Raw genomic sequence first — 25,771 nt, forward strand, 5'->3', positions numbered from 1 at the left:
CCAGCACCCAAAAGAATGAAAGCTCTTTTTGTGACTCGTTTTGACCCAAGTGTACAAGAACAAGAAATTGTAGAATACATTTCAAGTGAACTGAACTTAGATCATATTAAAGTAATGAAGATGAAAACTAAATTCAATTCATATGACTCCTTCCATGTTCAGGTTTTAGAAGAAGACTTCAGTCGAATTAATAACATTGTGTTTTGGCCCAGCGGCTGCCTAATAAGCCCCTTCTATGGTAAATTACACCCACAACAAATCTTGAGCAACTCATCCACTACCGAGGAACTAAACACCTGCAACATCGCAACTAATTCTACTGCTATTTCTAAGCCTACATCTGCTCCTACTTCTGCCTTAGCGCCTGGAGGGGCTTCTCACTAGTTCAGTGTGAAACTTAAAAATGAGGAGTTTATTTTATTTTATCAGAATGTAATAGGCTTGAGAACCAAAGCAATTGAATTTTTTGAAAACATCTCGCATAGTGATAATGATTTAGTATGTCTAACTGAAACTTGGTTCACCGATAATAGACTGAATTCTCATTATTTCAACAATAATTACCTTATTTACAGATCTGATAGGGACCCTGTATTAACTTTGAAGAGTAGAGGTGGTGGTGTCCTGACTGCTGTTAATAAACATAAATTCAAAAATGTAACATCTACGCATGAATATGACTATCCAGGAATAGAAGCTGTCTGGATAAATATAAAAACACATGATAAACCTTTAATCATTGGGAATATCTATATTCCCCCTCAAACAACTCCTTCAGCTTACACTTCATACTTAAGCCCTTGAAGTTAAGTTTGTGAATTCTGATGTCTCTTTATTAATAATTGGTGATTTTAATGTTCCAGGCATTGACTGGCCTCAATTGCATACCCAAAATATAGTTCATTCAAATATTAAGTCGAAAGCCAGATCATTAATCAACTTTGTATCAGCAAGAGGTTTAATTCAGCTTAATCATCCTCAACCTTCGGCCCAACTCTTGGACCTATGTCTCACTAATATTGAATCATGTCTGGTTAGCAAAGCTCTGGAACCACTAGTTAAAGAAGATAGCTTTCATCCTGCATTAGAGATAAACTTCCAATTTGATATGTCAATAAACGATAATACATCGTCTTCATATAAAAACTATAAGATTGGTGACTATCTCGGCCTTTTTATTGCTCTTAGGGACCATGACTGGTCAATTTTATACAATTATAAAAATATAAATACCATGGTTGACTACTTAACGTGTACAATGAATGATCTTATAGATTTATTTGTACCTACTACTATTAAAAAGGTTAAAAAATATCCCCTATGGTATTCCAACCAACTAATAAAATCTCTTAAGAAGAAATCGCACTATCATAAATTATATAAACGAAATCTGAATCCTTTTTACTATTTATTATTCTCAGGTTACCGTAAGGAAACTAAATCACTTATGTGTAGGGATAAAACAAACTGGCTTTGTAATATTAACAATAAAATTAAGCAAAACCCTAAAAAATTTTGGAATTATGTTAAAATAATGAGAAAGGGTTATAGTCAGCATCGCTCAATTAAAATTAATAACTCAATTACGGATAATAATTATTTAATTGCGAATTCCTTTGCTGAATATTTTTCAAGTGTCTATGTTACTACAAATAACACAAATAACCAAAACATATCTCCTTGTTGTTCATACAATATTCCAATGTCTAATATCTCGATTAGTTTAGTCCTATGGAGTATAAAAACCATAAAATCTACATTGTCCACAGGACCTGATAACATTCCAAATTTTATCATTAAAGGTTGCTCCTTAATCCTTGCTCCTCTCTTACAGCATATGTATAATTTCAGTATTCTAAATAGCATCTACCCTGATAAATGGAAAATTGCCAAGGTTATTCCTGTACACAAAAAGGGCAAAACTTCTATTGTTTCAAATTATAGGCCTATATCCCTGTTAAATGGATTTGCCAAAATTTTTGACAAAATAATATTTAAACACTTAGCATTTAACGTAAATAATAGATTGTCTGATTCACAGCATGGGTTCAGAACAGGTAAAACAACCATGACAAACTTAGTCTCCTTTCTTAATCCTATTTATTCAGAAGTCATCACACGTGGTCAAGTAGATGTTTGTTACTTTGATTTAGCTAAAGCTTTCGACACTGTTAATCATCAAATACTACTAAGCAAATGTTCCAAAATTGGGCTAAGTGATAAATATTTATCATGGTTAACAAGCTATTTAAATAACAGAAACTTTTATGTTTCAGTACAGAATATAAGTTCAGATCTCCACCCAACTCCTTCTGGCCTCCCTCAAGGTGTGGCACACTATCTCCTTTACTTTTCAATATCTACATTGATGATATAATATCTGGATTAAAGAACTCAGTTGGCACTCTTTTTGCCGATGACTTAAAGATATATAGAAAAATCTCTTCATATCATGACAGCTATCTACTACAATGTGATATTACAGAAATTGCAAATTGGTGCACAAATAATTTGGTTAATCTAAACATGGAAAAAACTGCTATCATTACCTTCTCCAGAAAAACCTACCCGTCGCAATATGAATACAAACTTGATAACTCACCTATTAAAAAATCTCAACATGTCAAAGACCTAGGAATTTTACTGGATCAAAAACTATTTTTTCATCTTCACATTGAAAACATTATCTCGGTATCTAACAAAATACTTGGTCTAATTAAATTTATCACCTTTAACACCTCCAATATTGACTATTCTCTCCCTCTATACCGCTCTAATAAAATCAAAACTTGAATATGGTTCTATTATATGGAATAGCATCAATAACACTGATATTGAAAAGCTTGACAGGATTCAATCTAAAGTACATATCTGACTATATTAACAAAAAATTAAATACCATCAATAACATAGATTTAAATTCCCTCCTTGGTTCATTATCAACTAGAAGAAAGATCTTAGATGCCATTTTTGTCTTCCATTGTTATTATGGTAATCTTATATGTCCTCATATACCCTAGAGTCCCGTTATAGCGAGGTGTCACGGTTCCGGGTTTGATCCTCGCTATAACCGTGTCCTCGTTATAACCGAATTGAACAAATTTTGGGCCCCAAAAAATAAAAATTAACCGGAAATAGCATAAAAATTGTGTTTAAACCTGTATAATTGGAAAATAACAGGTTATATTAACGAAATCTTAATTTCTGTGAGTAGATGTGTGAATTCTCTTTAAAACGATACCCCATAAGTACGGATGCGATCACCGATTGCGTCAAAAGAATAACACGCCACGTAAGTATAGCATCTCAGCCCGCGGCCGACGCAGCATTGTCCTGCTATCTATTGTCGACGCGGGCTGTCTGCTGGCGGCCATGTTGGTTCGGGATGTTGCTAACAGGCGGCGCTAGTGTAGCGTGACGATTTAATTCCTTACAAAAAAAGCAGGAGTGCGGCAACGCACGTACGCCTCAAACGAAATAGTTGCTGGAAAACTATACTGTTTTCATTTAAAGAAACCTGTCAACCTTTTTTAGAAAATAAATTTGTGATTAAACTCAACCATCACCACCCCTTTCCCGGACAGATACCCCAACAACTGACCGAAACAAAAGTTACAAGAAAACTGTCCTAGCGATTCGGAAATAAATACGGTAGTGCCTACTAGAGGTGTAAAAGTAACGAAAAAATGTGTACCCGTATGTATTCGTTACTATAACAATTAGTACTCGTTACTATCGTTACGTTACTCGTTACTTCTGATACCGTATAACATGCTATGTTATGTTGCAGCAACGAATCCAGTCGTATTGCGTACGCGTACAGTATGACTTCGCGTAAATAATAATAAATAGAATATAAACAATTAACAACATTTGATAGTTAATAGTTTTTCTTAACCAAGAAACAATTAAATCTCATTTAGAGCGGCTTTTTAATATTATCTCTTTTAAGATAACAACAACAAAAAACGTGAAAATACGAGATTATAAAAACAAAAACATACATAAACTTGGACGACGATATTCCAAATTATACTTTACTTAATAAACAAACCTCGTTCTTTGTAACGTAAATTCATCTAATATGCGCGCGCATGCGTAAAACATACGAAAAATGCGAGTAACGAGATGCATTCGTGTGTAACGTTTCGTTACTCGTTACTAGATGGCGCACCCGTTACTCAGTACCGAATACATACGGTTTCTCTAGTGCTGACGGATGTTTGATAAAAGAAAGAACGGACGGGATTCTATTTTTAAAGCCACGCACTTAGGTGGCGACTGCAAGGCTGAAGAATGTGACAGGCGTCAACGGCAAGATGTCTAGTGGCGAGCGAAAGGGGTGGAGATAAAGCAGACAAATAACAAAAGCGCGCTTCAAGCGATCACGCCGTAAATTCCTCAAAAATACCTCGTTATAGCCGTGTTCTCCCTATTACCGTGCTCGCTATAACGAGATTCTACTGTATTTGATGTTCCTGGCATTAAAATTCCTTCTTTTAATAGCCGTAACCCACCTTTTTTGTGCACACTTTTAAATACAAATGATATTATATATAGACTTGTTAACAATTTTAATATGTATGTTAATCACTTACAACCTATCAGAGAGAAAAAACTTGTTAAAAAAATTATTCTTTCGGCATCCAAAGATTAATTATCTTTATGCTCTAATGTTATTACCTAAATGATTTAATACCAGATGTATTAATCTAAGGATACTAACTGTATTTATGTACATAATATTATATGTTCTGTACTTATACATTTATTACTCTCATGAAACATTTTTGTTATTTTAAGTACTTTTTAGAAGTTAAGCACTCATATGGATATTTGTATGTTATGTTGTCTTGTCTTTGTTTTTGTCCTACTATTTGTTATTCTTATAATTTATTGTTTTGTTCTTATTTTTGTTCTGTTACTGTATTTGTTTTTTTACATGTCTTACATGTTGTGCGCACCGTTGGAGCCTTGTGCTGTTGGTGTGGCATGTAACAAATCAAATAAATAAATAAATAAAATAATTATTGTGTTACACTTTTTTTTAACATGGGATGGCAGCAAAAATTAATTCTCGAAACAAATTTATTTTAATAACAAAGTAGCAGTTTTGTCAAAGAATTCTGATACCTACATTCTTAAACAACCAAAACACTAAAAAAATGTTTTCATTTCAAATTTTTGCTCTGGTTTTATTTTTGTTTGCTGCAGTACATTTCATTTTCAAGATTATGCAAGTAATTTTTTATTATATCAAAAGCTAAATAGTTTTTAGTATTTTGTGTGTGAGTGTGTGTGTGTGTGTGTGTGTGTGTGCATGTGAGTGTGTGCGTGAAGGGAACATGAGGGTAGCAGTGATCTCTCCACCAGACACCATGAAGGAGCTGTCGGAGAAACACTCCTTGCCGCTGACGCTGACGAGCACGGCCACGCGCGGACTGCACCTGCAGCTGTCCGTCCCCAACAAGAAGCTGCTGAAGGACTTTGTTCTTCCTGCTGAGTTCATACAGGTGCGAGCACCAAACTTTGTGTCATTTTCTGAGCATTTATTTGCTTCATCATCTCAAATAGATTCACCCAAGTTTTGCAACACTGTGGCTTGCTAGCTCAAATATGTTACAGGATGTCCAAATTATGGAAAGGAAGGGAAGTTGGAATTGTTCAGGGAAAATCGGTGAATTTACTTGAAAAGTCATGGAAATTCCCCTTTTAGTATGTAATATGAATGGGAATTGTCATGCTGCAGTCTATCATCACCCAGATAGTGGAAGCAGGTATTTTATCCAGTGGTATTTTTTAATTTACAGTCAATACTCAATGTTAAACCTGAAAGGACCATAATTTTGTCACTTTGCAATAACAAGGTTAGTAATAACTACTTTATAAAATTTCTAAATTATATTAAATACAGTTAAAATTTGAACACAATTTCATACTGCACCGAAAGTACTTTTTTTAGGGATTGTAAAATACAATTTTGGGATTACACTTATGGAAAAAAAAAATATTTTCTACTGTATCTCACTAACGATTTAAGAAAAAATGTATAAAGTAAAGGTTGTTACGTTGGGGCAGTGTAGGTAAATAAGATTAAATACATAAATACTACCATTGACATTACACACTGCTGTAACAGTGGACCTTTTAGTTTAACAAGGACATGAGTAATGAACAGAAACAAGGTGTGATTCCGTCTGAATATAATTACTCAATATTTATTTAAATGATGAAACTTATAACAGTTGAATGAGAGACAAATAAATAAGAGGTATTAAAATGCGTTAAAATACAAATTCAATTGCATAATTAAAAAAAGCTCTCGGATATGTTTAAAAATACGGGCCGGCCCTAATTAAATTATTAAAGGTTTTATTTAATATAAATAAACAAAATCAATTAAAAAAAATACAAAGAGGCACAAACAATCCCAATGTAAGCGCTTAAAGTCCAGAACGAAAGATTTGTATAGTTCTTATCTCTTCAAACGTAGTAATTAAAATGATATTCCAAAGGTTCATCAATATTGTAGGACCGGAGGTCTGATGCTCGCTGGCCGGAGTCCTGCAGTCAATATGGCGTCAGGGCGCCTTGTTTGTTGGAGAGGGAGTGTGCGAAAATGCGGCTAGGTCCGCATCCGGCTCTTGGACCTGTCTGTGAACAGTCGGAATCAAACATGATCAGAACTGGTACACAGACAGTTAGCAACTGATAGGAAGTCACCAGACAGGGAAGGTAGCTTCTGGAGCCCGAAGCGTAGCACGTCCGGATCTGAAGATCGCGGAATCGCAGGAGTTGCGGGCGTTTACATAATTTCAAAAAAAAAAAAAAAAAAAAATTGGTTGTCTGTAAAGTCGGTTTACGGACGATAGTTAAACGTGACAACGTAATAATAAAACATTGATGAAATTATTGATCCAGAAGAAAATGAAATATATTCGGCCTGAGACTGAGCCGTAATAGGTTTTTGCAACCAAATCATTTAGGCATTAAAAATATTATATTCTTTGAGGAAGAAATTTTTAAAATTGTTTCTATATTTTGTATGATAAAATCTACCTCTGCATACTTTTATGAATAAAATTGAATCATTTTTATTGAATTATCACTATTTTGTATGGATACAAAGAAGGAGTGAAATGAAATCTACATGTTAATTAATAAATTTACTTTTATTTGCATTCATTAATTCAAATATATTTATTACTTCTGAAGTTTCGTGCGCGCCGTATTTATTTTTACAAGTACAAAAAAATGTCAGCCGCCGGGATTTCAACCGGCAACCTATCGATTGGTAGACAGCGTCGCTAACCGCACAGCCACGAAGCCATATTGGAAATAATTGTTTCAGATGTTATAGAATAATAATATTCCACGCACAATATTTGTTTGAATTTCTTTTAACTAGCATATTCTCTGTTGGACTGGAAATATTTACACGCTCGTGGGCTCATAACTATAATATGGTGTGTGATTTAGTTGATCAAATAATAACTCATGACAAATAATTACCAATATCAAACTAAAGCGTGAAAAGTATCATACCAGCAATAAATACAATACTCACAACTAAAACAATTCTCATACAACACTGTTTAAATATACTGATTTACACTAGTAATTAAAATAATACGTACTTGTAAGAACGCCATTTCCTTGCAAATATACTCCCGTGGCGCGGTGCACAACAATAACCTCGAACCCCGGCCGAGTTCTCTGTACCGTCCGCAACATACCAGAGAGATGCCACGCATACACATCCGTAGTGGGACATCCGTAGTGGGACATCCGTAGTGGGACAATTTTTCGTGCATGCAGCCAGCCTTCATCGATTTATTTGACGTCACGTCAAAAATTATTAAAAAAAAAAAACAACTATGCTGTGTACAGACGAACTAAACTACTTAAAAGAATTTATAGGGATAGCATCCCTTGTCTAACTGACTACATCTTTCGTTACGGCCGGTCAGAAGTCTTGCTGTGCGTCTCGCCGATCCGTCGATAATCTAATGCAGTCCATCTGGAATCGCGACGCGAAGTGTCCCCGGAGGGGCCGCGTCTCTTAATTAAAAGGAATAACTCAATCAAAAGGTGAGGGGTGGTGTCCGGACCGAAAGGCTCCGAAGTTACACAAAGATCCTAGAAGGGCTAAGCAGTAGGGTTCTGCGAATATTCAAAATTTCCAAATTCGATTTAGAAATTTTTATATTCAATTTGTAAATTCGAATCAAATTCATTTAAAATAATTTGACTTGCAAAATCTGGCCCGGGTATACTAATATAAGACATCCCCCTCCCCCATTTTTAAAGGAAATGTAAATGGACGATTACATCTTCCACCTACAAAAAATTATACATCAAAACCCCTTATTTACGTTACCGTTATTTGCGTTTTCACGTTATTTGAACCATTTTATTTCTGTCCCGTTGTTTACAACGCGCCTATTGCTTTACGCAGTTTACGCCGTTCGTTCTGATAAAACTGCTTACTAACTTAATTAATATTATTACAAAGTAATCTGATGTGTAAATCGTGTTTTAAAGACGTTTTTAAAAGTTAAAAACTTCATCTTTAACGTCTCGGGAGTCGCTTTATACCGCTTATAAAAACGTAAGCAGCGCCAGTTTAGTTGTGTTGATTCCTGTATTCCTGTATAGAGCGCGCGCACGTAGTCGAAAATTGATATCGATAGCTCGCAGACTGCATGCACGCGCGCACTCTGTCAGAAACCGAGTTAACCTGCACAATCGTTATGCGTATATTTAGAAATCACGTTCTTGTTACGGGTTTCTTTTTTTTTTTTACGTTTTAAAGGGCAACCTTAATTAAATATATGTATGTCATGTTTATTTTAATATTATTTAATATCATTGATGTGTTAGTTATAATTTGTGTATTATCATCAATCTCTATGGTTGTTTAAAATTTATAATCAATGCTGTAGTCTAGTACGATATATTTTATCTTTGTTAAAAGAATGGAGAGATAATAAGAATGTTTGGCAGAGCCATTAGCTTGTGAAAGGGATTTTATGAATAAATGTCAAGTCCGATATCAGTAATACTAAATGTTCGTAAGTTACTGAAGTCGCATCATAAAATTATTTAGTAGAATTATAGAAATAGACTATAAAATTACTTCAGTATTTTTGAGTGTACTCTCAAGATTACTATATACTATTGTTGTGGATGGATTCATCCATGTCGGTACGATTGATTTGTCGCGCTAAAGAAGAAACTACCGACTTTACAAGTGAATTAATCGTGCGATTATACATACCGAGAGACGCACTATTAAAATTTGATCTACCTTAACATGAGAGTCTTTGAGAACTGATGGTGTGCGTGTAATCACTTCAAGAGCCGCACCTTTACCATTCTATGAATCAAAGGAAGAGTCTTCGAACAAACACCAGTCCTTCGAAAACTACGACCACCAACCTATAGAAGCCGGATTCGAGCATCATCCGTGTTAAAGATCACCAAACTGTGATAGACGACGCGAATTACGTTGATTTTGGTGACGTCGGCGACTAGATTGTCGGAAACACCGAAACGAATATACAGACTTCGGTATTGATATGCAGTAAGTGCAACATGTAAATACCAGAAGACGGAACATGTTCGAGGTTCTAACCCCCGGAAAAAACATCAAGAGGAAACTACGACCGATACAGAGACTAAAACTTCAACAATTGTGCGAACGCTGGACATCCTTGAACTAGAGATAATTTTTTCATAATCCTGAAGTAATATTGAAAAGAAATGAACTGAGTAAGTAATTAATATGTATGTATGTATATATGTATGTAATTAATATTGAGTTCAAATTATAAATAAGCCTTACTTCTTGAACTTTAATAATTTAAGAATTTATTAAAGTACAGAACCTAGCTTCTAAAATTTGCCCACAAATACCCTGCTCTTTAACTAGCCGATGGCAGATATTATTATATCTATAGTAATATTTTACCGACTTAGTTTAAAATTTTCAAATAGTTATGTAGATAAACAACTTTCAACAAATTACTCGTTACAACGTTGAATAAAATGGTTTTATTGCATCACTCATTAATTTAAATTATTTAGCGTGTTTTCGCAAAGTCTACTTTTTAAATAAACGTACTTTCCATGAATAGGTTTTGTTTTTATGGATTACTTAACATTTTTTTTGCATAATAGTATTCTCCGTTCACTCTTACCTGAGTTTTGGAATAAACAAACCCTCTTGTAAAAAATTTTTTTTTTTTTTTCATTGGCTGCTGGCCGCCGCGCACATTATTCGTGCGCAAGAAATAGTCCCTGGGTTACGTACCTTTTGTAAGTATTTTTACACTGCCTTTTTTATAACAATTGTTGTTATATAGCATTATAGCGTTTCACCATTAACAGGGTGGCGACCAACCGGGAAAACCTGGAAAACCGGGAAAAGTCAGGGAATTTTGCCAGCAGGGAAAAGTCATGGAAAAGTCAGGAAATTTTTCAAATAGTCAGGGAAAAAATTAAATCTTGTCTAAAGTTCCTGCTGCAGCATTTTACAGCTCAATATTATTCATAGTCTTTGTTAATTGTATGTAGCGAATTATTAACTGAAATTTTGAATACTATTATTTATAGGAAGTTTGACATTTTAATGAAGCCATTTTTGATGTCGCGGGTCCATGAAAAACTCTTTACTGTGTTTGCGTTGCTGATAACAACTGGCTGGGGCGCGCGCGCAAGCATTGTATTGCCTCCATAGTCATGGTACGTGTACCAAATTATTCTATGCTTACTAGTTTTATAGCTCATAGTACACCGAGATGACCGAGATAGTTTTATTTTTGTTTCTCGTACTATTGGCAACTGTGGTACAAGTACACGAACGTTTTGGGATGAAAACGTGTGTGCTTTTTTTTTGTTCCCTGTCGTGTAGTGCTTCTCTACGTTTTACTTTTCAGATGTACTATTTATTTTATTTTAGTGTCCTCTTTGTGTAAACGTTTTGAATAGTGGCGTGTACAGGTTTTCAGTATTATTTAGTAAGCTAGTCGGGCTTTGTTCTGAAGATAAATAGGAGAGAATAGAAGTAGAAGACAAAGATGAAAAAAAAATGTGCGCGGGATCAGATATGAACGTGTGGGCTTGGGAAGAATATTGCGGTTGCTGAAAGCTAAGAGTAAACGTGAGTAATGAGTTAGTGTTTATTCGGTTGTATTGAAATTTTTAGCCCATTACTTTTATGGAGTAAACCATTTTTTTAATGAATTTCAATACAGGATAAGAAAAGTGAAAGGTAAATATTAAGCGTAGCTAATCATTAGACTTGCGCATAATAGTTCGCGACCGGGAGCGCTCCTTTTATGCTGGAATGACAATGCCCTGTCGGCCCCGACACGACAGGCCCATCAAGTTCAATAGCCAATGAAATACAAGCTCGCCGTGATGTCAGCCCGACAAAATACGCACCCCGACGGCCCGCAAGGAATATATTCTATTTATAATTTCGTCGTGTGGGGCTGCCCGACAGAAAAGAAAACGGCAACGGAAAGGAAACAGTACAGAACTAAATTTCAAAAATATATTCCTACTTGGTAAATATTTTTGCTGAAAAGTGAAATTTCGTTTTACGTGTGGGTGAATTGAAAAATTTTTAGCTTGCCTTAGTCTGTTTGTATGAACATAAACAGATAGTATCTTGATGGTTAAAGACGTTACTTTAGAATCCATCTTTTAACATTTCGTTTCTTTTAAATTCTTCGCACAGCTAACATCAGGAGTATTTTTCTGTCCTTCACTGACATATCTTTATCTTGTTTCCTTGTAACTATAATAAACTACTCTTTGTTTTACAAATCAACTTAACCTTAATTCGTATCGCAGACGACTAAATGTTTTTTTTCGCTTCAACTGTCAATAATAAATAAAAGAGCCTACTTTGTTTTTAGCACATTCTATAATGCATTTTAATTGTTGTATTTAGCTTGGCACGTTTTGCCGAAGGCCAAATTGAAAATCGTCGGGTTATTTTTGTCGTGGTATTGTGACCCTACGCTTTTAAATCTGTCGTGCTGAGATGCTGCACGACAGTTTGTCGGGCCTGTCGTGTCGGAATGGCGTATATAACAGTTCTGTTTTTTATCTTCACTTAACATACACTATAATCGAAAAATTTTAATTTATAAAAGGATTTATTTTACAGCTAGTTAAAGAAATATTATTTATGAAATGTGTTTATTTTAGTGAATAAAATACTGTTTTATAAATATACAAATTTTAATTTTTTTTAAGTTTTAGAAATAATCAACAAAAAATGCTTTATTATTTACAGGCAACAACATTACGTACATTATTTAGAAAAAAGGCCTATTACTCTTCTAATTTGTTACCTTACAATTAGACATAGAAAAACTAATAAAAACTCTTAAGAAAGATTGTTTGCTAATATTGCTTAAGAATGTGTATGTTCATTAGGACCTATATATAATTCACTAAATATTAGCACGTTTATCATCACTTAACATACACTATAATCGAAAAATTTTAATTTCTAAAAGCTATTGTTTTGTCTGATTTTGGTTTGACATATTTGTGTATTTTATCTGATAAGTTAGTTAATATGCAAAAATAAGAAGATTTTACGCTTAAAAAAATTCATGAGATTGTTAGGCATGGTCAGGGAATAAAAATGATTGTCCTGGAAAAGTCAGGGAAAAGTCAGGGAATTTATTCTTCACAGTTTGGTAGCCACCCTGATTAATATCCAATACAGTTTAATGTGTCAGCAAGTATTTACTTACAATTATTTTAGCAGACGCCGTGTGTACAGTGTACAGTTGATGTCTGGCGCAACAGTTGTATTTCGGATTCAGAGCGCACTGTTTGTTATGGCTGACGCCGGACAGAGTTTTGTAAAGCACAGAACGGGAAAGCCTTTGAAAAGTGCACAGAAAACTATTGTGTTGAATGTTTTTAAAACATTTTCAGACAAATATCCGGATCGTCGTGTGAACGATATCGCAAGTTTAACTGCCTAATTTATGAGTGTTTCGAAATGCAGTGTGCTTCGTGCAAGGAAAGAATGTTATATAATATTACTTCTCTGTTATTTTATTATCACCGACTGTACTGAAGTGATACGACGGTGTTTGTTTATTTCAAAACTCAGCTAAGAGTGAACCCACGGTCTCACCCCTAATTATAAACTTGATTTTAGAATAAAATGCTTAAGCGATTAAAACTGTAAATTTGTTATTTTTATTTTGTACCACTTCCTTATGCTGTGATATTTTTATTAATATTTTTATCCTTGAAAGTCAAACATGCTAAATAAAGTGGCAAGTGAGAGAGTTTTCTCTACAGCAGGCAACATAGTTACCAGCCGCAGAGAATTGTTGTTGCCGCACCATTTCGATTAACTCACCTTTCTCCATGACAATTTGAAATGATTTGCGAAGTGATTTATGTTAGTGCTATAAACATATATTTTTTTTTTTTTTTTTTTTTTTTTTAAATTTTGAGAATCTGGTTTTGCTTCTTCAAAATAGTCTCACTTTAATTTTAGTTACTTGATTTAAACTGTGAATTATGTGACAAGTTTTTCAAAGGTGGTATGTTAAAATATTTTAATAATCTATGTTATTTTAATAAATATTCCCAAATTCGATTCGAAACTCGTGAATTTTTTTGAAATTTGATTTGAATTCGATTCGAACGAAAAATCACAATTAGCAGATGTCTACTAAGCAGACGGAAAAAGCGCTCGCCGCGCGCTTACCAGGGTCGCGAGTGAACTAAGGTCGCAATCGCACCGCTACTGCTTCCAGAGTCGATTATGACAAGCTGTCTCTTATGGGAGGGATGAGTAGTGCGCTCTGGCGGCCAAGAGGAGAAACTGGCTGGAGGGTCACAGAAACGTCCGCCAGAGTGCACTGGGCGCTCTCGCAACCAACGGACAGAGCTAGGTTAGGGATTTTTGCTGCCGCTAGGGCTCGCTGAGGGCTCTGTAGGACAAGGACGTATGTCCTTGGAGAGACCATGTACCCTGCGCGGGTTCACTGGAGGTCAATGATCCGGGGCTAAGTTCCCAGAAGCCACAGGGGGGAAAAGAGGGAAGGGGGGTCAAAACTTGCTAAGTCGCCTGGGAAAAGCATCGTGTGGACTGTAACATGCTCCTTGACGTGCTGCCAAACAGATTACCTTTGCTTGCCTCCGAGAAAAGAAAGATGCTGGGGCGGGGCTTGGGGTAGCGTTCGCTAGCACGAAAAGTCATCCTGTTACAGGGAGAAAACGTGATGCAAACTGCGGCCGAGATGCTGCGATAACCAATCGTCAGCTAAAGTATCTGATTGTGCCTGCGAACAAGCGCAGGTGCACTGGGTTGCACAAGATTACGTCGGAGAGTACAGTAATGGAATCAAAATTAAATGAAATTTAAAATGCTACTTTATTTTTTGAGTTTCCTTCTTTAAAAATGAAAAATTAAACTTAAAATTCAAAACTTGTGCCCGAAAATTTATGATAAACGGCACTAGGTTTATTAGTTACAAAAAGACATACTACAATCATTTGGAAGAATATAATTTCTAAGATTTTCTCCCAACCTTCAATCAACCAAACCAATGATATCAGTATTATTTTAATTAAAACTTCACATTGTTTTTTACTAAGATATTTGTATAAATCATACTTTACTACATGTAATTGTTTACCTTTAGAACAAAAATAACTTTGTATTATATTACTTTTGTATTAAACAAATTACTCAGCACTTTAACTCCAATATAATTTCTAGGGGCTTTGTATTAAAATTAGTGTATATTACAGGGTTTTTATCAGCGAGGTTAGACGGTATTGTCATACACTATAAAATGGTGTACGCAAGGTTTTGTTTGAAATTAAGGAAGTGCAGAGACAACTAGGCCAGCTGTGGGGATGCTGGACGCTTGAATTATTTAATAAATGAGTCAGGGAATTGGTAATTCCAGTTAGGGAAAGTCAGGGAAATTCCATTACAGATTTGTGTGACCATTATAAAAAATCATATTGTATATATTTTTTAACAGTTCTATTTTTATTGATGTTTTCGACTCTTATACATGTCCTGTGTTATAAAATAAATGCCGTAATTTATGTATTTTCATCAGTCGATGGCTGCTTACGACTTGCAAGCAGAAAATATATAGCTGATAAGTGCATTAACACTACTAGCTGAAGAGCGTGATTTGATTTACTTAGGTTTAGTTTTATTTCTACAAACAAAATAATTAATTTTATGTTTCAAGACATTACAACAAGGAAATTAAAAAGTAAAATGTCTTAAGACAATTTTTTCTTTATTTAAATGGATGTTTATTCCAAAAAATTTCGGTATATATGTATGTTGTTTTTTGCTAAAATACATTTTTCAATTAATTTTAGAAATTACAAAATAATTTCTGAACTAAGGTTTAAAGTTTAAAACCAATTAAAATTTGGAACATAAACGTGACTCAACTTTAAAAACTGTTAAGAATCAAAATGTGTTTCTTTATTAATGGATATAGAACCAGTTAATTTTTTTAATGATATGCATGGCAACTATTTTATGTAGGATTTATAGATTTGAGGTTATTCCAAATTGTCGGTTCTGGTTCTGAGAGAACTAAACCAATAATTACCAAATATATTTTATTTTCACTTCACTGCAGCAGCCAGTCATTGGAATTGATGTAACAACTACGCTTGGTGGTAATTTTTGTATATTTAATGTAATAACAAGCGACCTGCCCTGGCTTTGCATGGATGTGATCTATGGATGTGGCATTATTTATATTAAATAAGTATCAAGTTCTCGTAAATACCCAGTGTTTTCAAAATTATATACCTACTAACATGTACTGCCCATATTTGAATAATTTCCTTGTAAACAACGTTGACAACTTTTTTCTCATTTTTTTGTTTAGAAGTCACACGTGAAAGGGCTACATGTAGCTGTCCATGTGAAAAGCACCCAACACTCAGATCTGTTCCTGCAGCATGAACGTTTGATCATGTGCTTTATTACTGTCATCAGCGGTGAAGTGTTTTCAGAATTTTCCCTTTTCTTCTGTTATTTTTCAGACAGCTCCAAGGATGAGCGACCAAAATTTCAAAAGGGTGTGCCACCGTTGGGTGATCAAAAATTCTATAAGTATTTTCAGAATTACTCTATGGAGTATATTTCCTAAAATGCCAATATCTATAATGTAAAATGTGGTCTAGTTGGGCGCCGTGAAAACTCTATAAAGTACTAGTGCTGTGATTGTGTATGTAGCACAACTACTAACCTCTACAGAATATTAACTAAAATATGTCTTGTTATGTTGATAGTGAAAATAAATTATTCTCAAGTTGTATGTACTGGTGTAGTTTGACTCAGTGTGAATACCAAACAATAAAATGTCGTATAATTCCTTAGCAGTATGTCTCCTTCTCTTTGGTGTAAGTATTCTGACCTTAAAATCAACAAATATAAGTAGTGTGTTTAAAAGCATTAACTTCTCTATGACTGCTGATCTCAGTGTAATAAAAACTAATTATTCTTTCAAGACAATCCAAGCTAAATATTTCTGTCTATCTGGTTTAACATACACATGATATGTAAGTATGGTTATCAATCGGAAAAATAAAATATAATGAAAATTTAACTTTTTACTAGGGTCAAAATCATGGTTGTATGGGTGACAATACTCTTTTGCAACATATCCAACTGTAACATGAAAAGTGACAGAGTCAATGATTAGCAAGCAACATACAAATACCTTTGAGACAATTATTCATGTTTAAATAGGTTTTTCATTAAACAAAATTTCAATATCCGTTATACTTAAATGTCTTTCAGAACTAATTACGTTTTACGTAATTGTATCACTGAATAATAGTTTGGTTATCAGTCAATATTTTAAATATTATTGAAACACATTTTAACTGGCAAATTAGTCTTTTCTTTGTTTTTACTAGCTCAGTCTCTTTCGGTAGATCAAACTGTCTCAAGACTTCTGGACCTGGGGCTATTCTTTAAACATTCAAGACAATTAATGACTTTAACAGATTTTAACTTTGATATCGTACATATTACTGATCAATGTCAGTTAACCAGGTCCAGTATGTACAAGCTACAAGTCTTTACGTAGTTAAGTAGTATTAAGTTGTTTTTGCGAGTTTCAAATTAGGTCTTGATCGTAAACATCATAGTTTAAGATATCTTGCCATTAAAATAGGACAGGTAACTTCTCGCTGTTCTTGTTAATTCGGGGATGGGGCAAACAAACCTCGTCGCGTCGTTACAATCCCAAGAGGCTGTGGAAAACCTCTCCGAACCCCTGTCTCTCCTCCGATGTTGCTGGTTAGATCTCACTCTCCTCCGATGTCGCTGGTTGGGTCTCCGTCTCGATGCACCTCCTCTCGTGCTGCTGGTACTCCAGCAGGACTGGCGTCGGTCACCTGGAGTCGTCTAGAAGGATGATGTCCTCCGGTACACCGTCTACGATGCCGTCTACCGCTGTCGAACTCCTTCCATCTCGAAGATTGATAGTCCTTTTCTTCTTTTCTTCTTAATTCGTCGTTGATCCAGTTCTATTTATGCTGTTAGTCAAAACTTATCGTCGTCGTCGATTCTTTAGTAGAGCTTCGAACATCGGTAACTAACTCTTCTTCATTGTGTAGTTCCGGTATTTATTATAAAATCATCAATTTCACGTAGATTCTAGCTATTCAGTCGTCGTACCAATGTTTTACGTGATATTCTTACATTCATTTATGACTAAATCACGGAGCTCTTTCTCTTTAATCCTTCTCCCATGATAGTAGAACAGAAACTCAAGTTCCAATTTGTTTCAAACCGTCAAAGCTTTCTCTATTGAACACTCTCCGAAATCACACTGGAAATACTAAATTCTTTAAATAAAATATATGCGCAGTCGAGCGTCCAATCACATATACTCTTTCCTCAGTAATGACCCAAAAACAATATTAAAAGGTGTAAGCTCATTTCCTATTCGTCGCCGTTTAACAAATGTTTGCAAAGACATTTCATAAAATTATTACTTAGATAAAACATGAAAATACTTAAAGAGTAAAACCAAATTGACCTGACCATAGAGATACAATACTGGTAAATATAATTCATAACAGGACTAAGACAAAGTCATAGAGGTAAGAAGTAAAATAATAAACATAAAATTCATTTCTATTGAGGGCTTCTCAAATACCTCTATAGAATAGTCCCCTTCAGAAATGTGACTAACGAACTATACGCTGATATAGGTCTTAGGACCATTTCTCATCATACAAACATCTCATCTATATTCTAATTATTTGCAGAAAATTTACATTTCATATTATTGACCTTATTTACATACTTACTTGCAAACATAGAGTATTGTCACCGATATATGTCTTCAAACGGACATATGTGTAACAGTGTATACTATTCTACAGGAGTGTAATATTTCCTCAACTGCGTTATATTATAGTGTCCTATTACTTGTTTCGTTTTAATGTCAGACAGTTCGTAACAGTTACTTCTAATAATCTTTGTGATCATATATGGTCCATCGAAGAGTAGAAATAGCTTCTTAGTGACGTACTTCCAAAATTGGCTTACTGGATTCATTCTCTTGAGTACTAAATCTCCACAGTTAAAACTCATCTTGCTGGAATCTTTCTGGTATCTTCTCCGAAGATCCGCCGTGGATGTCAACTTGGCTGCGACCAACTCTTCAGTTTCCTTCTGTATGATTGCAATGCATTTTTCCGAAACTTCCCAATTTTCAGTAGTTTTCGTATTTTCTGTGTCATCCATAGCAGTTACCATCCAACCTGCAAAATTCAAAATTATTTTATGGCTAGCTAGAAAATCTACCCCGAAAATTACTGGTTTGGCCAATCCTTTTACGATTAATACATTAATGTACTTGGTGCTACCTAAACCTTCTACTTCCAATAAGGTCTGACGATTAATGATGGGACTAGCCCTTGATGTAACCCCTAGAATCTTTAAACTCGGTACTGGCATTCTCGGTAATGATATTCCGGTGCTCTCTATCATGGCTACGCAGTCTTCGCTGATGCAGGATATCTCTGCGCCGCTGTCTAATAGTACAGGCACTTTAACTCCGTTTAAAGTTAACGATATCTCCGGACATAGTGCTTGTTTCGCTTGAACTTCGGTTTCTGTGGGCTCGCTGAGTAAAAATTCACGCTCGTTTTCTTTGAACATAATGGTGTGTATGCTTCGACAATTATTCTTGTCATTTGCGTCGGGATCCAATTTTATACTAGCCCCGTCTAACTTACAATTAGGGACTGACGTGCGGAGCGGGTTTTCGCCATCCCTAATTAGTTTACCGCACTGTCCTTAAATCCTCTAATTTGCTCTTGTGACAAATTAGCAAATCCAGCAAATCCATTATTTGCATTCGGTGAAATCAAAAATGTGTTATTACCTCCTTGGTTTGTATCTGAGCGTCTGCTAGATTGCATGCGCGGCCATTCCGTGTTGCTTTGCTCGTGACTTGGCGCTATAGAATATGAATTTCTTTCTCCTTGTCGCGCGTCGTGAATGGTGGTGCTAAAGCTGTTCCCTTTTGCAGACGGTACAAACGTTTGTGCATTTATGCTGTACTGACCTCCGGAATGATTATTGTAATCTGCCGATCGTTCTTTCATTGTTCGATTTTCGCCTGAATTCTCTCTGAAATTAACTGTCCCCTCCTGACGTTTATTCTCCCACTGTGATTCATTTTCGCGTCTGTCTTGTCGCTTCTCATTTCTACGACGATAGTACTGTGGTTTATAAAATCCGTTACCATATCGCTGACCTCGATATCCATTGTGATACCAATTACTTCCGCAGTTTTCAACGTTCAGTGTGTGAATTTGAGGTTGTTTGTGTCCGCTGTTCTGCCCTTCATTTCGGTTGCGCCAGTTATTGTATAACGGTGTCTGTTGGTTCGTGTTCTTGCGCTCGTTAGTTTCTTTGTGCGTTACCGTTTTATCGAGCTTAACGAGTCGTTCATACGTTAACAGTTGTTCCTTGAAATCTACAATATTACTGTATTGCCGTCCACTAAGTTGTAATTGATAATTGAGTGGTAATTGCGAAATTATCATGGCAATAAACTCTTCGTCTTCCATACGGCAATCAAGATAACGAGTTCTCTCGTACATATCGCTGATATGCGCCTCTAAATTTTGAAATTTACGATTTTCGAATTTTTCAGAATGCAACTGTATTCGCAAATTGCTTTGGATACGAGTATTCCAAAATTGGGATATGAAAGCTTTCTGAAACGATTCGTATGCGTGTACCGAATCTTTCGCCAACTCCCACCAATAATATGCCGTGTTTTTCAAGCAGTGGCTAACACATTTCAATTTTTCTGCGTCTGTTAACTTAAATGTGTGGCAATATTCTCCAAACTGATTTAAGAATCTTCGAGGGTTTTCATTACTTTTCCCTGAATATGTTGGAACGTCATCCAACCATTTCTTAGAAGGGTGGTGTAGTGTAAGTACCGGATCTGCTGACATAATTGCAGTACTAATATTCGCGGGATTTCGCTCGGCTTCTATCGTTATCGATTTGTTTACCGGCGTGTCTTCCTTGTCGGTATTACATTCGCTAGTGTGGTGAGTCGTTAGTTGGGGCGAGAATGTTGCGATGTGTCTGGATTCTCTTTCTATTTCCCCTATTTTCGCCTCTACCATATCTAACCTTCCTGTTAGACGCTCGCTTAAGTGTACTACTTTATCGTCAGTGCGTTTACTGAATATTTCTACACCTTCAATACGAGTGTGTACACTGGAAAACTTCTGTTGCATCTCGTGCTGTGTTTCAGTTAAGTCATGCCTGATTTCTGCTGTTTCATCTGCAATCCTGCCTAAAGTGTTATTTAAGACTTGCACTAAATTGTCTAGTCTTTCGGCGTTTTCTCGCTCCTTTTGTTCCCTTTCTAACTTCTCCTCCTGTTCTATACGCTCCCGTTCTTGTTTCTCCCGTTCCCGTTCTAGTTTCTCCTCCTGTTCTTTACGCTCCCGTTCTTGTTTCTCCCGTTCCCGTTCTAGTTTCTCCTCCTGTTCTTTACGCTCCCGTTCTTGTTTCTCCCGTTCCCGTTCTAGTTTCTCCTCCTGTTCTTTACGCTCCCGTTCTAGTTTCTCCTCCTGTTCTTTACGCTCCTGTTCTAATTTCTCCTTATTCATGAACTGGAACAGTGCATCTAGGGTAACAGTTGGTGTCGGCGGCGAATGACCCAACTCCATTTCCTGCTGTGACTCCATACCAGTAGTCTCGATGTGCTGTTCTGGTACTACTTCTCTAGGTTCTCGTTCAGGACTAGAGTCAGAAGTGTCATTGCTACCTCTCAAAAAATATGACTTCCTACCTGTGTCTGTCATCTTGACAAAATAAAATTACTGTCTGTATTTTTCAAAGTGTCTTGAGTTGTTCAAAAAAAAATCATAAAATAGTCCCTAACGTTGGCTTACACGTTGTGCGCCAAAAATTCTGAAGTGTTTTCAGAATTTTCCCTTTTCTTCTGTTATTTTTCAGACAGCTCCAAGGATGAGCGACCAAAATTTCAAAAGGGTGTGCCACCGTTGGGTGATCAAAAATTCTATAAGTATTTTCAGAATTACTCTATGGAGTATATTTCCTAAAATGCCAATATCTATAATGTAAAATGTGGTCTAGTTGGGCGCCGTGAAAACTCTATAAAGTACTAGTGCTGTGATTGTGTATGTAGCACAACTACTAACCTCTACAGAATATTAACTAAAATATGTCTTGTTATGTTGATAGTGAAAATAAATTATTCTCAAGTTGTATGTACTGGTGTAGTTTGACTCAGTGTGAATACCAAACAATAAAATGTCGTATAATTCCTTAGCAGTATGTCTCCTTCTCTTTGGTGTAAGTATTCTGACCTTAAAATCAACAAATATAAGTAGTGTGTTTAAAAGCATTAACTTCTCTATGACTGCTGATCTCAGTGTAATAAAAACTAATTATTCTTTCAAGACAATCCAAGCTAAATATTTCTGTCTATCTGGTTTAACATACACATGATATGTAAGTATGGTTATCAATCGGAAAAATAAAATATAATGAAAATTTAACTTTTTACTAGGGTCAAAATCATGGTTGTATGGGTGACAATACTCTTTTGCAACATATCCAACTGTAACATGAAAAGTGACAGAGTCAATGATTAGCAAGCAACATACAAATACCTTTGAGACAATTATTCATGTTTAAATAGGTTTTTCATTAAACAAAATTTCAATATCCGTTATACTTAAATGTCTTTCAGAACTAATTACGTTTTACGTAATTGTATCACTGAATAATAGTTTGGTTATCAGTCAATATTTTAAATATTATTGAAACACATTTTAACTGGCAAATTAGTCTTTTCTTTGTTTTTACTAGCTCAGTCTCTTTCGGTAGATCAAACTGTCTCAAGACTTCTGGACCTGGGGCTATTCTTTAAACATTCAAGACAATTAATGACTTTAACAGATTTTAACTTTGATATCGTACATATTACTGATCAATGTCAGTTAACCAGGTCCAGTATGTACAAGCTACAAGTCTTTACGTAGTTAAGTAGTATTAAGTTGTTTTTGCGAGTTTCAAATTAGGTCTTGATCGTAAACATCATAGTTTAAGATATCTTGCCATTAAAATAGGACAGGTAACTTCTCGCTGTTCTTGTTAATTCGGGGATGGGGCAAACAAACCTCGTCGCGTCGTTACAATCCCAAGAGGCTGTGGAAAACCTCTCCGAACCCCTGTCTCTCCTCCGATGTTGCTGGTTAGATCTCACTCTCCTCCGATGTCGCTGGTTGGGTCTCCGTCTCGATGCACCTCCTCTCGTGCTGCTGGTACTCCAGCAGGACTGGCGTCGGTCACCTGGAGTCGTCTAGAAGGATGATGTCCTCCGGTACACCGTCTACGATGCCGTCTACCGCTGTCGAACTCCTTCCATCTCGAAGATTGATAGTCCTTTTCTTCTTTTCTTCTTAATTCGTCGTTGATCCAGTTCTATTTATGCTGTTAGTCAAAACTTATCGTCGTCGTCGATTCTTTAGTAGAGCTTCGAACATCGGTAACTAACTCTTCTTCATTGTGTAGTTCCGGTATTTATTATAAAATCATCAATTTCACGTAGATTCTAGCTATTCAGTCGTCGTACCAATGTTTTACGTGATATTCTTACATTCATTTATGACTAAATCACGGAGCTCTTTCTCTTTAATCCTTCTCCCATGATAGTAGAACAGAAACTCAAGTTCCAATTTGTTTCAAACCGTCAAAGCTTTCTCTATTGAACACTCTCCGAAATCACACTGGAAATACTAAATTCTTTAAATAAAATATATGCGCAGTCGAGCGTCCAATCACATATACTCTTTCCTCAGTAATGACCCAAAAACAATATTAAAAGGTGTAAGCTCATTTCCTATTCGTCGCAGTTTAACAAATGTTTGCAAAGACATTTCATAAAATTATTACTTAGATAAAACATGAAAATACTTAAAGAGTAAAACCAAATTGACCTGACCATAGAGATACAATACTGGTAAATATAATTCATAACAGGACTAAGACAAAGTCATAGAGGTAAGAAGTAAAATAATAAACATAAAATTCATTTCTATTGAGGGCTTCTCAAATACCTCTATAGCGGTCTGTTGTACTGGGAATTGAAGACGTTTTAAATTGAAATGGTAGATGCATTGGTATTAATAGAACTCGCTGAATCAAAATGATGTATCGTATATGATATGATATAAAGATCAATTTTTATCTAAATTAAATTCCTAAGGTAACCAATATATTTAATTGGATAAGGATTATTGCTACACAAAGAACTCATTATTTTTAACCAATTCTGAAACTAAGAATGGTTACTGTGAGTCGTCCTAAGAAGGTAGACATGCTACCGTGGACTTCTTCAAGACCTGGATGTCACCGGGGCTGATCCCGTCTGGCGTGGTTGGTGACAATCCCGCTGCTCAGATCGGCGGTAGAGGGGTTCGAGCCTCGTGGCCCGAGGGATCTAGCCCAATAAAACAGTTCATTAAGGATTGCTGCTTGTAATACCATGATCCATGCGCATGCATGGGGCCATCACTGTCGTCCCCTACTCTGGCTCCGGCACCTGAGCGCTGCGCACTCGACTGAAGCGACGGCCACGACTGTTCGGCACGTGTCTCCTCGCCCCGCACACGCACTGGAGGTGCCCTCGGGGCAACAACGGTCTGGGAAACTGAGGCGACGTCAATCCACTTTTCTGTAGTACATTCGTAGCGTTAGCCATGTAAGTGCCCTAAAAGCGTTTTGCAAAACATTGATATTCATCCAATATCTTTAATTTTAACGGAAGATATTCTCTAAATGATGGTGAAAACCGCAACAAAAATCATTGTAAAGAGTAGAAGAAGTAAGCAAACAAGCAGACACGAATAGCGACTTTGTTGCATGCTATTCAAAGATAAGGATAAACTATCTTAGCTGTAGAAGTGGTAGATTGTACTGACATCCACTCTGCATAGCAGCAGGCATCGATAGGGTTGCAAGAATCAACAGTTGATATTGCACCTGTGTAGATCCCTGCTGCTTCACATGGCAGAACGTGGGTACACTGCTTGTACAGTAAACACCCTATTATGAGCGGGCGAATTATCCGCGATGCGGATTATCCGCGCATGCTACGAAAAAATTCAGCACATGTGTAAATCTGTATTTTATTACAAGTGAGCAAATTTGAACTCTACTGACGAGTGTATTGTGTGCAGTACACAGTAAAACACCACAGGCCTTCTCGGAACTCACGCAGTGTCTAATGAAGTCTCCGAGTACGTACAGTACAGTATCCTTTTTATGAAGCAAGTACCGAGCACTTTTATGTTCACATTACTGAAATGTATTGTATGTTAATTATTCAGTAAAATACTAAAATTTTAGATTCATTCAAAATTTTTTACTGTTAAGTGTAACTTTTACTGTACATAAATTTTTAGATTTTTAAGTTGAAATTAACGTTTCCTTTTTTGTTTCCCATTTTCGGCTCTTTTGCGGATGATCCGTGATTTTCACCATCCGCGGTGGCCCTGCCACTTAATGTGGCGGATAATCGGGAGTGTACTGGACAGGGTCAGGAATGATGGAAGTCCTGAATGTCGCGCTGTGAACAGGTTCAGAAGATCCGGAGTGGGTTCAGCTTCACCACCTACGAACTGCAGCATGCCAGTGATCGCTGCCAGGAGGTTCTCAGGGAGATACACAGCATCAGCAACGTGTGAGTGCTGCCTGGATGCACTTGTATCACAAGTATGCTCCATTACTAACTGTTTTATAGCATTCAGTATATATAATGTATAGAAGTCGCGAGGGGATACGATTTATTCTGCCAGGTTTTGGATCCAAACTAAGGTAGTTGGAAGCTCCCCAGCCAGACAGCTCTGCTTTCGAAAAGACGTCACTCGTGGTTACAGTCTCCCACGCTAGAGCGCTGTAGCATCGCTTGTCTCAAGGTCGCGGGCATATTCTCTCTCTCGCTCTCTCATTCTTTTGTATTTTGTTTCCGTTGCTGTGTGGAGGGCCAGCGCATTGTCAAGGCGGGAGGTTATGCTCGTCAAAAAGATGCGCAAATATTTCTAACACAAATGTATTTTGTTTAAATAACCAAAAGCAAAAAATAATTCCTTGAAGTATTATACAATTATTTAAAAACAACCACGTAAATCAGTAATTTCATTGGTGTTT

At 36.1% G+C, this 25,771-nt stretch overlaps 1 protein-coding gene across 3 annotated transcripts in view; it reads left to right on the forward strand.

Annotated features, from left to right (window-relative positions):
* LOC134537926 (mutS protein homolog 4-like) overlaps positions 1 to 25,771 on the forward strand; it is a 75,841-nt gene that overhangs the window by 5,671 nt on the left and 44,399 nt on the right. For 2 of the 3 annotated variants that reach the window (XM_063378891.1, XM_063378892.1), the window contains exons 2-3: positions 5,374 to 5,513; positions 25,201 to 25,304. In XM_063378891.1, coding sequence (XP_063234961.1) covers positions 5,374 to 5,513; positions 25,201 to 25,304 — 244 coding nt within the window. Of the gene's footprint in view, positions 1 to 5,373; positions 5,514 to 25,200; positions 25,337 to 25,771 lie in introns of those variants that run through there. The other variant, XM_063378893.1, reaches the window with a different exon arrangement.

Source organism: Bacillus rossius, chromosome 12 (genome assembly GCF_032445375.1).
Source record: "Bacillus rossius redtenbacheri isolate Brsri chromosome 12, Brsri_v3, whole genome shotgun sequence".
Taxonomy (NCBI): Eukaryota; Metazoa; Arthropoda; class Insecta; order Phasmatodea; family Bacillidae; genus Bacillus; species Bacillus rossius.